The following is a 13,044-nucleotide window of genomic DNA, read 5'->3' on the forward strand; positions in this document are numbered from 1 at the left end:
GTTTGAAGCCTTTTTTTTTAGTAAAGTTTGAAGCCTTCTGTGTGCGATATGCTGCTGTCCTGAACAGAGGATCTGATCGAGCGATGGGCGGCTCCTGTAGCTTTGACGCCCAGATATGCTCTGTTTGCAGATCAGCTTGATGTGTTGGCACATGGCCCATCGACCAAAATTAAAAAGGCGAACGTGTTGATTTTTCTTCGAAACGCTTGGCCGACGGCAGAATGCGAGTCTAGTTTCAATCACAGCCACTGGAGTCTACTTTCAGTCACTACGCCAGATTCGCAACCCGAGAGAGAGAAAAAATAGGAAACATAGAAATGTGACATAAAAACTACTTCCTTCGCATTTTCACACCGCACATAGTTTGCAATGTACACGTAAATATGAAAGCGCGAAGAGTAAACAGTTTTATTAGCTAGTGATAACTTTATGCATGGATGTAGTGAGTACACATTTTCAAAATGACATGAGTAGGATTTTTACCAATTATCTATTTCAAAAAAGTTATAATCACCATTTTAAAATATTGTCATAATTAAGTACTAAAGATTGACTTTTCAAGGATAATCTCAAAAATCATATCTTAAAATATCACTTAATTTTTATTCTAGGGCCACTGCTTAACCAATGGTGATATGTGAATTATGATGAAGATGGTAAAAAGGAATTTAGGATAACTGTGACAGCGCACTTTGATGTGCACACATGACTTGACACATGGCATAAAATGAGTCTATTTTCAATCGTTGTCACTGGCTTTCGTAGAGTGAGCCCACTTTCAACCACTAGTTCACTATCACCGGAGGGGGAGCAATTTAGAAATGTATCACAAAATTTTATTTCCTTCATATTCCATACCATATACTCCCTCAATCCCGTAAAGGATGACGCCGTAGTTCATTTCAAAAGGTGTCTAAATATTTGACGTCGTGACTTACGAAAAAAAAGCATTTACCATTTTTGCACTTGTCACTCCAGGGCCGTCCCGGAGAGCTCGGCCTCTGCTGCTCCTCCCCGACCCACGCCGCGACAGTTCGTCCATCCCACCTATGTCTTTTCTCTCTTCTGCTGCATTCATTTTTCCATCCGAAGCTCAGTCTCGATTCCATTCCCAATTCCCCACCCACCACCACCGTCTCCCCGTGATCGCTCCCCGCCCTACACAAGCCCCCATGGCCGGCTACCCGCCGCCCGGCTCCGGCTACCCCTACGGCCCCGGCGCCGGAGGAGCCGGAGGCTACGGCGCCCCGCCGCCCTACGGCTCCTCCCCGGCCCCCTCCGCCCCGCCCTACGGCGAGAAGCCCCCCAAGGAAGGCAAGACATCCTCCTCCTCCGCGCCACCCTACTACGGCGCCCCGCCCTCCTCCCAACCCTACAGCGCCGGCGGTGGAGGCTACGGCGCCCAGCAGTACGGCGCGCCCTACAGCGCCCCGCCACCCTCGTCCGCCCCTCCCTACGGCGCGCCGCCGCACTCGTCCGCTGCACGGGAGGTGGCGGCGGCGGCGCCTGGGATCTCGGCGAGGACGGCGCCGCTCAGGGAGATCAGCAATGTCTGGCCGTGCTAGGGGTAAAATCCGAAGGGCAAATCGGTCATTTCGCTGTTACCTTAATTTTTTCAAACCTGTCTGAAACGACATGCTTTAGGAATCGGAGGGAGTACTTTACAATGTGCACATAAGTATGAAAAGCACAAAGAGAAAAAGAAGGAAAAATAAAAGAACAAATACTTTGGCGGCAGTGATACATCCCATCCATTCCTACACAATCACTGCGCGTAAAAAGTTCAAAACATTTAAACTAGGCTATTCTCTTATTCCTGGAACTTTGGCGCCAAAAGTTCCAAAATCCTATTCCTTTTTACCAACCTTCAGCTGACAGATCAGCACCGTACCAGTTCAGCAGCAATAGCAAAGGAAGCGTAGCACCGGTTACCACAGTATAGGGCTATAGCCTTGACCTTGACACGGCCATGATGTGCGCCACCGGCTGCTCGTCGCGGCGCCCGCCGACCGTCGTTGTCGTCGTCGTCGTCTTCCCCTTCGGCTTCTGTGCCGGCACTGTTGGCGCCAGTTTACGTGCCACATCACGGAGCTTGACCTTCTCGACCTTTCCCAGCCCATTTCTTGGTAGGGCTTCTACGACCACCACCTTCTTCGGCACCATGAAGCGCGCCATGCGCTTGCTGCAGAACGCGAGCACGTCGTCCTCGGAGACGCGGGCGGCCTTGTCCCTGGCCACGACGAACGCGCACGGCGTCTCGCCCCAGCGCGGGTGCGGCATCGCAACCACCGCCGCGTCCGCCACGGCGGGGTGCCGGAACAGCACCTCCTCCACCTCCTTGCTGCAGATGTTCTCCCCGCCGCTTATGATCACGTCCTTGGACCTGTCCTTGATCTCGATGTACCCGTCCTGGTGCACGACGCCGACGTCGCCCGTCAGGAACCACCCGCCCTTGAAGGCCTCCTCGTTGGCCTTCGGGTTGTTGAGGTACCCCTTCATGACGCTGCTGCCGCGGAGGACGATCTCCCCGACGGTTTTTCCGTCGCGCGGCACGCTCTGCATGGTGTCGGCGTTCTTGACGTCGGCGTCGGCGAGGGACAGGACGCTGACCCCCTGGCGCGCCTTGAGGCGCGCGCGCTCCGGAAGCGGCAGGCGGTCCCACTGGTCGCGCCACTCGCATGCGAGCGCGGGCCCCGTTGCCTCCGTGAGGCCGTAGGCGTGCGTGACGCGGAAGCCAATCCGCTCGACGCGCTCCAGCAGCGCGGCAGGCGGCGGGGCCCCGCCGGTGAGGACGTGAACCGGGGCCTCGAGCTGCTGCTTGTTGGCGTCGCCCTCGAGGAGGATGCTGAACACCACGGGCGCGCAGCACATGTGTGTGACGCGGTGGCGCGCGATGGCGCGGTAGATGTCCGCGGGGCGTGCGTCGCGGATGCAGACGTTGACGCCGCCGCGCGCCGCCATGCCCCACGTGAAGGTCCAGCCGTTGCAGTGGAACATGGGGAGCGTCCACAGGTAGACAGGCTCGGTGCCCACCCCCCACTGCAGCAGCAGGCTGGTGGTGCTGAGGTACGCGCCGCGGTGGCTGTAGACGACGCCCTTGGGCGCGGAGGTGGTGCCGGAAGTGTAGTTGAGCGTGACGGCGTCCCACTCGTCGGCGAGCGGCGGCAGGTCGGCTTCCGGGTCGCCGTGCGCGACGAGCCCCTCGTACTCGAGCTCGCCGAGTCGGACCCCGGTGGGCGCGTCGAGGTCGTCGATGACGGCGACGAGCGGGACGGGCCTGCCGGCGTCCGCGAGGAGCCGGAGCGCGTCGCCGGCGAGGCGCACGTAGTCGTAGTCGACGAAGAGGAGCTTGGCCTCGGAGTGGCGCAGGATGGTGGCGACGGCGTTGGCGTCGAGGCGCGTGTTGATGGTGTTGAGCACGGCGCCGGCCATGGGCACGGCGAAATGCATCTCGTACATGGCCGGCACGTTGGGCGCGAGGACGGAGACGACGTCGCCGCGGCGGACGCCGAGCGCGAGGAGCGCGGACGCGAGGCGGCGGCAGCGGTGGTACGTCTGGCTCCAGGTGAAGCGGACGCGGCCGTAGACGACCGACAGGCGGTCGCCGTAGACGGCATTGGCGCGCGGCAGGAAGCCGACGGGGCTCAGCGGCACGTAGTTGGCGGGGCGCTTCTGGAGCTGGTCCATGGTTGCTCGATCGGCGTGCAAGGAGGAGATCGATCACGGCGGCGCCAAGAGCTGGTGGTGCGAGGATAGATGTGCGTGGCGAGGTGAGGTGAGTGAGCTGCTCGGACGGCCGGGGTGCCTCCTTTATATAGGGGTCGCGGGCAGTGTGAGCTGCGCCGGACGCGGGAGCCGAAAATTGTCTGGGAAAAAACGGAGCGGCTCGGTTCCGGGCCGGGAGCAGAGTTTTTTTTTAGAAGGCAAGGACGACGGGCCGGGAGCAGAGTTGCAAGGAAAATGAGGTGAAAACGCGGGGTCTTGACCACATCCACACACGTTCCTTGCCTCCTGGGCACGATTTTTCACACCCGCGCGGTCGCGGTCCTGCCCGTTTGTTCGCTCGCTCGGTGGACCGGGGGTCCCTTCCTGCTGCTGGTGCTGCCGCTGAGTGGGTTCCCGGAGGGACAGGACAGCAGAGTGAGTAGATAGCGGCGGAGCTTGTGGGTTGTGGGGAGCGCGCACCTTCAATTTGAGCAGCCGCCCGATGGATTTCGTGCGCGATAACGAGATCGCTAGTGCTGGTACACTGGGTGCTCCTAAAGCTTCGATAGATTGCATGGTCCTAAGCTCAGGCGACTTCTGGAATTCCCCTTTTTCTATCCCTGTCTACATGGACCACGCCAAAACCTACCTTCCAGCGACCAATTTTATTTTGGTGCTCGCCTCAGCCTTGAAGTTCCTCCACCAGAGTACACTTTAGTTTCTGAATGACCCCGTTTAAAGAATCGCCAGCTGAATTATAGCTTTGTTAAAAGGACATTCATCGGACTGCATGGTTCAGAGTTTACTTCCGCACGCTTCTGGCTTCCCTTAACTCTATGTCGATCAACACTAGCATCTAGGAACGGAAATGGATTGAAGTTGGACTGAACGAGCATTAGGCAGAATGAATGGAATTACTGGACGAGGCTTATTATTACGCTTGAGGCCTAATCTGCTCACCATTAACTTTGAGGGTGCAAAAATGACCCAGGTCAAATCTCTTCAGGCCGGAGTGGCGGCATTTCCCACTGCTCTAGAACCTCACAAAATGAAGCCACCTTTTCTCTTCATTCAACTTACTGGACAACACATAGGGATGGAATCCATCGGAGATTGATTACGCATGCACGCCCATCAAATTAGCCAAAAAAAAAAAGCTCCTGAAAAGACAAGCCCCCTCACTGATGAGCAGTCAAACTCACGTAAGTACATACGAATTATCCTATATAAGGCCCCGCCATTTTTATCCATCTTTCGGCTGCTCCCGTGTTGGCATATTCGAATCTCTGTAGCTGCAAAGTGCTGGGTCCCTCGTGTCCGTCAGACAGAGGACTCGTGTGAACCCTTGCCTAGCCTGGCCACTTGGCATTGACTATTTGACCGACCGACCGGAGCTAGTCTTGGCCATGCAAGCTTTTGTGGTCAAGTCCTGGCTCGATCGAGTCCAGACACTCGACACAGGTACTGCAGGCCCAGCACACCGTACCACACGTGCTGCGGCGTGCCAGCGTGCGTAGCTGCAGTGGTGACATGTTTACTTTCCTTTCTGGCACATGATCATGAACGGATCGGAGGTCGTGTTTATTTTCCTTTCGGATTATCTAATTTACGGTACAAGAACAATATGATAAAATATAACGCGCTGGACCACCTTCAGATTATTTTGATGGTCTATTGTGTGCTTTTATCATATCATGTTGTACTTGAACCGTAAGTTATTAGATTAGATTATTTATTGTTCACAAAGACAAGCCCTAAATGTTACTGACTTACCGTTTACTATTTTTTTTTGCGTGGCTAAACATCTTTCGTCGCCGTCAGCGCCCGTGATGCCACTCCACTACGATGTAACTGCGCGCCCGATTTTTTTTTCCCCTTGATGCTCCGTCGATCAAGGATGCTCACAACGGTTTTTTTTTTTGTAACACACATGCGGTTGGCGCGAAAGGGACCGTAGCCGCGTCTCCCACCACTGCTGCTCTCGATCACATTTTACACGAGAGAGAGACAGAGCCCACTGATGAGGTGAGGAGTCAGCTAGCCCCGCCCGGACGACATCAGAATCAGATCAGATGGGAGCTAGTGGAGCGAATCACTCGATCAGGGCGAAAGTATCTGTATGCATTCACGGAAAAAACGGCTCGAGTGGCACCGAAACGGTTGATATTCCTTCCTTGTCGAGAAGACAAGGGATTTATCTGTGTGTTCTTATTGCTGCTAGCTGAATGATCGATGTGATCCAAGATGCTTGTGGTTCCAAGAAGAGGAAACAGAATGGCGCTGATGATCGAGACAGCTAGCTCAGCCCAGCCCCGGCCCGTACGTGACGACGATGCCTCGACCTCGATCGATCGATTTCATTTCGGCGCGATAATAAGATGCACGCACGCATGTGTGGCTGCCATGCGTTGATCTGGAAGCTGCGCGCGCGGCATGCATGATGCATGTCCGTCGTCCATGTGCTTATATATTCTTATAATTAGTAGTACAATGATACTACCCCCGAACGTATCCATAGCCTGCTAGGGTGCAAACCGGTGATCATTAAATGCATCTCCAACTTTTTTTATTTAAATTTTTGTTCTACTTTTTCAAAATAAAATCTAATTTTAAAAGATTAGCAGAATATTTAAATTAAAACGGATTGGAGGTGCACCCCACGTGGTCCTGCCTGGATCAGCGACCGAGCAGCGCGGACAGTGCAATGTAACCCGGTGATGCGGTGCCGTACGATCGACAGCCACGTGATATATGGATCCCTGCTGCATCTCTGTGCTGGTTGGTGGAGTGAGTCAACTGATCTGGAATTTGGCATCCATTTCTCTCTGCATACAAAGCAACTCTCTCTCCTCTTGGAGACTTCCCGCGAGTTGATCGCCATCGTAGAGCTAAAGTAGCTGCAAATAATTCGCCTGATTTTCGCTGCCATGCTGACGCGTACTCCAACAACTAAGATCAGCCTGACTTCCTTCTGAACCGAGCTTAAGTTGCACGGAGCTTTCGATCTTTCAAACCAAAGACCCCAACCTAGTGCAGTCGCGCGCCGGTCAGTCGTCCCGGTCAGGGCGATTTACACGGGGGATGATGCTGCTGGCTGCTGCCGCTTGCCTGCCAGCGTCAGTCTCGAGTCCAAGTCTCGGCTCCGGTCGGTCGGCCAACCACATGCGCCCGGGGACGATGGGATCGCTTCAGCTGCTGCTGCTAGTGGCGGTCTCCGCAGCTGCTGTCTGAAAAATCAGCTTTATCGTTCAAAGAAAAAAAAATCAGCTTCTGCGTCAGACCGTGAGCATCGACTGACCCCATGCTTTTCGTAAAGGATGCACGATTCGGACCAGCGCAGTGCTCCGTTTGGAACTGAACAGGTGGAAGATGTTCGACTTTCCGTGTGTAATTTGCACGGAAACGCCCGTCAGGTCGCGTATGGATTGTCTCAACAGCTTCTTTTCAGCTCTGGGTATTTCATCTGCAGATTGCTTGCAATTTCTCGAGCATTTCAATCTCTGCTTGACAACTACTACATTATACTACAACACTGCTGGTTATTGCGTACGATGGGAGCTGGTTTGACCTTTTGTAAGTAGTATTCAAGTCTTCTTTGTTTGAACAGTTGTTGGGCAACCTTTTCTCTTACGCGCCGTTTGGAACGAAGGAAGTTTACTGGGATCTCCCTGTGAGCTTCACGTAAAATTCAGGGTTATGATCAGTGACTTGATGATGACACAATGCCTTTTGTTTTGATCTGGTACGGGTAGGAATAGGATTGGAAAAGGTGGATGATGCCGTCCATGGCAGAGGATGGTCCTATCTTATTACCTCTGTCCCTAATATAAGTTCGTTCGCTTAAGCTTCTTGTTGTCGAAGTTGTAAACTCTGACCATCATCAGTATCTAAGGAATCGTTCCAAAAAAAAATATATAAGAAATCATATTAGATTGATAACATAATAAGTAAAACCTACACACTAAGATTTTCTCTCTCTTTCTTCAAGTGACCGAGAGTTTCTGCTATTCTCTACACTTTGCAATTCAGTTGCAGCGTTGTGACATAATTAAAGTAGTTGCAAAACAAAAATAAAGATTTCTAACTCCATGGAAAATAGTTACAGGCCATAGCCTCCTGGTCATAGATAGTGCTCCTCAAAGAGGCTCCTCCATTTTCATCAGCTGGAAGTGCGGCGTCAGCGAACACGCCGATGTTTGGGCGCGCGGGCAGGCCACCATCACCATCTGCCCCGATAGTGCGCGAGCCTGTCATGGGGGACGTCCAGCCAGTTACGGTGAGCTAAACGCCTAGGGTTCAACCTGCCCGGCGCTCGATCGATCAGCGGGGTGGGTTCTGATCCGATCCAAAGACACAGGCGCCATCCTCCGCGGATCATGCCTCGTCCTCGGACAACACCGGACGCTCGTGCGCACGTGCCGAGCTGTCCGGTGATGCACGCACATACGCTGCTCCGGGCGGGGGACATGCCACCTCCACTGGCAAAATCCCAGTGCCTGCCGGCCGGCGACGGTGGTGATTCCCTCGGGTGATGGGACCCTGATGATGACGCAATCGCCGGTGTGACGTCTCGCGCGTCATGTGCTGAGTGTGTGCTAATCCATCTCGCCCTATCTACTACCAGCAACAAAGGGCTAATCGATTAATTCGACCAATCAACTGGCCTGGTCATCAGCTGTGGTGCATCCTTGTTTGCAAAATTTTCTAGTCGTTACTCCGCCGCCTAGCTACTGACCACATAGCTTGCGGACAAGAACACATGACCTCAGAACCAGGCGCGCGCGGGAATTAAATTAACTAATAACTTGTCGCGTACAAGCAAACGACAGCGGCAGTTAACCAGTGCTGGTCGCCAGTGCAATCAACGACGACGAGCTGATCACGAGTCACGACGGATCGACGGAGACGGCTGTACGGGAGCGAGACGGAGAGCACGCCGGGGTCAAAACCATGCGAGAGGCGGTGGACGGCGACCGCAGGGGGGTCGCCAGTATGGTTGCCGTTGCCGACGACGAGCCTGTCGATCGGTTCGTTCTTGTTGCGACGCGCGGGTCGGAGAGGAATCCTTGGCCGCACGCATCTGCAAAGGGGCAGGCAGCTCTGCTGGTGAGGTGGATTGACTATTGCCGCAGGGATTAGTATGAGAAAATGGCGGCCAAGGAAAGATAGTATACTAACGCTCTCGTAACGTGGCCTTGCAGATTCATACTGGTCGGGGGCTGTGACCGTGGCTGGCAGGGCCCATGCGTGTGACACCGGCGGCGAGGGGTCCGTGTTGTTCAGACGGTGATCGGAGGCGGTGTTCAGACGGACGGGTAGATCTGTCGATCATGGGCTCTAATTTGGAGTCCAGAAGCCAGCAGTGCTTCTAGGCGCCTGGTCAGCAGTCTTGCAGCTTGGCGAATGGCGACGGTAGTAGCTAGACAGGCAGTCCGGTCCGGTCTCCGGTGTTTTTCCATGTCTGGTAGTACGAACGAGCAGGCGCGTCGCGCTGCCCTCCTGCTCCTGCTGGTCCGCAGCTGAGGTCGCCGTCGCGGGTGCGTCGCTGCCTGCCGCGAGACGACGACTCCGACGACGGGACGCGGGCAGATATTTATTTTCCTTTTTTTTGAGAGGTTTCTTTTCCTTTTTTGATGAGACGCCGCGTAAGTCACGAGGCGAGGAGCCCCAGATCTGAGCGAAGTGGCCAGAAATTCCTATATGGGCCAATTGCACTTTGATCTTTGGGGAAGGAGGATGGGCTGTTTTGCTGTTCTGCTTTCTATCGAATAAAAGAGGCCCGACTATCTACCAAGTGTGGGCCTTTTTTATTCCCAGGCCCCTTGAGTTCTTGTGTTCACCGGAGACGGAGCCCAACAACGCTCAGCACAAAGAGGTGCGTCCGTGCATGACACGCTCAGCACAAGCCTGAAGGCGCGCTAAAGATCACCAACTCAAAAGGAAATCAAGTTTTTACTAGCACAGGCAGCTCCCCACCAGCACGAACGTTTCACTGTAATGCAGAGCTGCAGCTGATCGTGCCAAGGCCGGTCAGGATTGCCGGTTGCGTACCGAGTGTTAGAGGACCAGAGCCCGTCATGACCGGCAGCAGTGGTCATAGGACACGTACGGCGCACGGTTTGCGGCGCCCGTGCTCGTAGCTGACGGGCACGCGCTGTGCCCGAGGAGAGGGACGAGGAGGAAGCGACACGTAAGCGGCGGTTACACGAGTTGAGCAAGTGGTGGGGCCGTGGGAGCTACGAATGAGGAGCCCCCTTAAACCGCCCCGAGGAATCCTAGACAAGAATTTTCAGGTAAACCAGAAAAGGGAGAGAAAAAAAGAAACAGGGGCCGCCGCATCCACCGTCCATCTCTCAGCGCGGTCAGATCGTTGGTAGCCGCCGAAATAGGCAGCTGCTAATTGCCCCAGTTGCAATGCAGCCCTTGACATGCTCCAAAATTACGTCGCCGAGAAGAGCTTCGCTGCGAAGAAAACCGATTTGGCGTGGAGCCTGTGTAATCGTTTCCCGTCTTCATCGTCTAATGTAGCCAATCTGCCAATGTCATGACGTGTCGCGACATGTACCTTTACATACAGGACCTCGCAAAGATAAAGATGGATAATGATTTCAGTGGCAATCTACAGATGGTTTAGATATGCTGGAGGAGTTTGAGTAGGAGGTGAACAAATTAAGGGGATCACTGTGCAAAATGGGCATGAAAACCGGCGGGAGAGAATGGCTGGCGGTTAGGAGCGAGTGGGGACGCCGCCTCCCTCTTTTTAAGGGGCAGTTACTGCTAAATCACTGCGCCTGTTTATACTCGAGCCGCCGCCTCGTCCTCCTCTTCCTCCTCCCCCTTGACTCCCTGTCCTGCGGTCTTTCCCTGGGCAGTTGAGCTACGATTCACCCGCAGCGAGACACCAGCATCGAGTAGGGAGAGGCAGCGAAGCAACAACCCCCGGCCATGGCGCTCAGCTTCCACCCGACAACCGCCCCGCTGTTCGGCCACCTCCCCGCCGCGGACATGAGCTTCCTCCAGGACGTCCACCCCGAGATCACCGACGCGCTGCTCGGCTTCGTCTACGACCCGCTCGACCCCGCCAACGCCGCGCTCGACGACCTCCTCGACCTCCCGCCCCACGACGACGCCGCATTCCTCAGGCCAATCCACGGCGACGGCGACGCCAAGGTCGAGCGGCATTGCGCGAAGAGGCAGCGCGCCTGCGGCCACGACGCGTGGCGCGGCCTTGCGCGCATTGACTCCGGCCAGCAGAGCAATGGCGGCGGCAACCGGCAGGTGCCGGCGCTGCCGGAGCTCCCTAACGAGTTCGTCCTGGCACTGCCACCGCCGCCACCCCCGGCCCCGCCGCAGCTCCCGGAGCCCGCCGCGTACGCGAAGAAGGCCACGGGCAACGTGTCCCAGTCCGTGCAGAGCGCCGCGGCGAGGCAGCGCCGGAAGCGGATCAGCGAGAAGACGGCCGAGCTGTCGCGGCTGATCCCCGGCGGCCACAAGATGAACACCGCCGAGATGCTGGAGGAGGCCGCCCGCCACGTGAAGCTCCTGCAGGCCCAGGTCGGCGTGCTCGCCCTCATGCGCACCGTCGGCTCAATCGAGGTAAGCCATCGATCTCGAAATTCACTATCGATGTTCGAATTCGTTCAGCGCATGCATTTCACAGAGTCACCAACAATTCCTGTCCTTGCATCCTTGCTGCGTGCAGAATGAAAAGGCGCCATCCATGGCGCAGGAGCAAATGCACGCGCTGCTGGTGCGCGGCAGCGTGCAGGAGCGGCTGGCCGCGGAGGGCAAGTGCCTGGTGCCGAGAAAGCTGGTGGACGCCGTGGCCAGGGACAGCTCCGTCAAGTCCAACGCGCTGGTGAGCAGGGACCTCGGTCGGTTCGTGGCGTCGCTGCAGGCGGGCCAGTAGGAAGAAGACGGAGTCGGCCGAACCGGTCTTGTCAAGGCCGCCGCCTGCACCGGCGCGCGCACGGCTGTCCCTTTTTGAGAACGCCGTGGCGGGCGCCGCTGCTGTTGTGTGTGTGTGTTCCTGACCCCTGACCTGACGACGTTAGTCGATAGCTGATCCGTATACTGATTGGGTGATGGCCATGTTTAATTTTGGGCTGTTTAATTACCTCTGTGTTCATGAACGCTGGTGTTTATGACGGCGCATTTAATTTCCCATTGATCAGTTTAATTTGCGCTGTGAATTTACATGCCCCCATTAGGGATAGAGAGAGAGAGAGCATCACAGTAGGTGGTGTTAAGATTCTCGATAGGTTAATTTGGAGACTTCATGTGTTGCAGCTTGCTCTTCCTTTCAATAAAATAAAGTTTTGCATGGTAAAAAAACACGATGCCTTGTCACCATGATTGTGTTTCATATTCTGATCAACTGAACGTATATGGTCCAACAATTCGTTGCATTTAGCTGATTGTTACAGCTGGCCGCTTTTAGCAAGCGAGGAAACTTAAGTTCTGTACGGCACGGCACTGTGCACAATGGCTTGGCTCTAGCCTCTAGGCGATGCCATGCAACCGCCTCGCTCGACACGATCCTCGGCCATGCACGCCATGCACGGGCGTGACCTGGTCTCGCGCAACCGCCGCTGACTTTTCTTCTTGGAAACCTCCTCGCTGGCCTGCGTGGGTCAATAGTTTAAAAGGGCTGAAATACTGGCAGGCCAGATTGGGCTGTTCGCTAAGCAACCGTTGCCGGCCCAAGGTGCCGCCGCCGCCACGGCGCCACCACTTCTCCAGTCCAATGGGCCTGCTCGCAGGGCCGCCGCCTCCGACCCACGTGGCAGCCCATCCGTCCGTTCATCTCGGCCCTCGCGACCTAGGGTTTCGTCGGCGTGCCGACGGAGCCGTATATAAATGGGAGGCGCTGCAACGCATCCCTTCCATGTCGCCACCACGGTCCAAGCTTGCGCTGCGGCTGCGTTTCTCGTCGGCTTCGCACAGCTCGGCTTCTCTCTTCTGTTGATTTCGTTTTTTGTTTCGTTCCGTTTGTTCTCTTCGTCTTTTGATCCGTTGCGGCGAACCCGAATGTTGTTTTGAGGTGATGATCCTTTCCCCAAATTATCGACTATGATTATACTGTGCGATTTTCGAGTTTTTCTCTTCGGAGAAGACTCTAAGCCAGATGTTCTGATCAAAACAATGCAGTTGTCTCTTCATGCAGATCGGAAACTTATTTTTGGAACTATTTTTTTCTTGATTAATATGTTTAAAGATTAAGAAATTCAGATGGAAGTGAGGATCCTTTCCCCAGCTGATCGACTATGATTATACTGTGCGCACATGTAATCCCTCCTCTGCGGAGGAGGATTCAAGCCAGAAATCTGATCCATCTAG

At 55.1% G+C, this 13,044-nt stretch overlaps 2 protein-coding genes and 2 non-coding genes across 4 annotated transcripts; 3 read left to right on the plus strand and 1 right to left on the minus strand.

Moving 5' to 3' along the window:
* Window positions 1–1,172: 1,172 nt before the first annotated feature.
* Window positions 1,173–1,565, plus strand: LOC112873439 (probable calcium-binding protein CML50). Its single transcript, XM_025936386.1, has one exon. It carries the CDS (start codon window positions 1,173–1,175, stop codon window positions 1,563–1,565), a length of 393 nt encoding a protein of 130 aa, XP_025792171.1.
* A 143-nt stretch (window positions 1,566–1,708) lies between these two features.
* On the minus strand, window positions 1,709–3,770 carry LOC112875923 (benzoate--CoA ligase, peroxisomal-like). The gene has a single exon (XM_025939930.1). The coding sequence runs from the start codon at window positions 3,685–3,687 to the stop codon at window positions 1,945–1,947; it is 1,743 nt and encodes a 580-aa protein (XP_025795715.1). The 5' UTR covers window positions 3,688–3,770; the 3' UTR covers window positions 1,709–1,944.
* Window positions 3,771–12,742: 8,972 nt separating this feature from the next.
* LOC112878421 lies at window positions 12,743–12,846 on the plus strand. Its single transcript, XR_003225747.1, has one exon. It is a non-coding gene; the product is annotated as a small nucleolar RNA Z103 (small nucleolar RNA).
* Window positions 12,847–12,936: 90 nt separating this feature from the next.
* LOC112878419 lies at window positions 12,937–13,040 on the plus strand. The gene has a single exon (XR_003225745.1). It is a non-coding gene; the product is annotated as a small nucleolar RNA Z103 (small nucleolar RNA).
* Window positions 13,041–13,044: the final 4 nt, after the last annotated feature.

This window comes from Panicum hallii, chromosome 9 (assembly GCF_002211085.1).
Source record: "Panicum hallii strain FIL2 chromosome 9, PHallii_v3.1, whole genome shotgun sequence".
Lineage (NCBI taxonomy): Eukaryota > Viridiplantae > Streptophyta > Magnoliopsida > Poales > Poaceae > Panicum > Panicum hallii.

Excerpts from the sequence above, each read along its gene's own strand:
- LOC112873439 (XM_025936386.1), top strand. The coding sequence starts at position 1,173 with ATGGCCGGCTACCCGCCGCCCGGCTCCGGCTACCCCTACGGCCCCGGC.
- LOC112875923 (XM_025939930.1), bottom strand. The coding sequence starts at position 3,687 with ATGGACCAGCTCCAGAAGCGCCCCGCCAACTACGTGCCGCTGAGCCCC.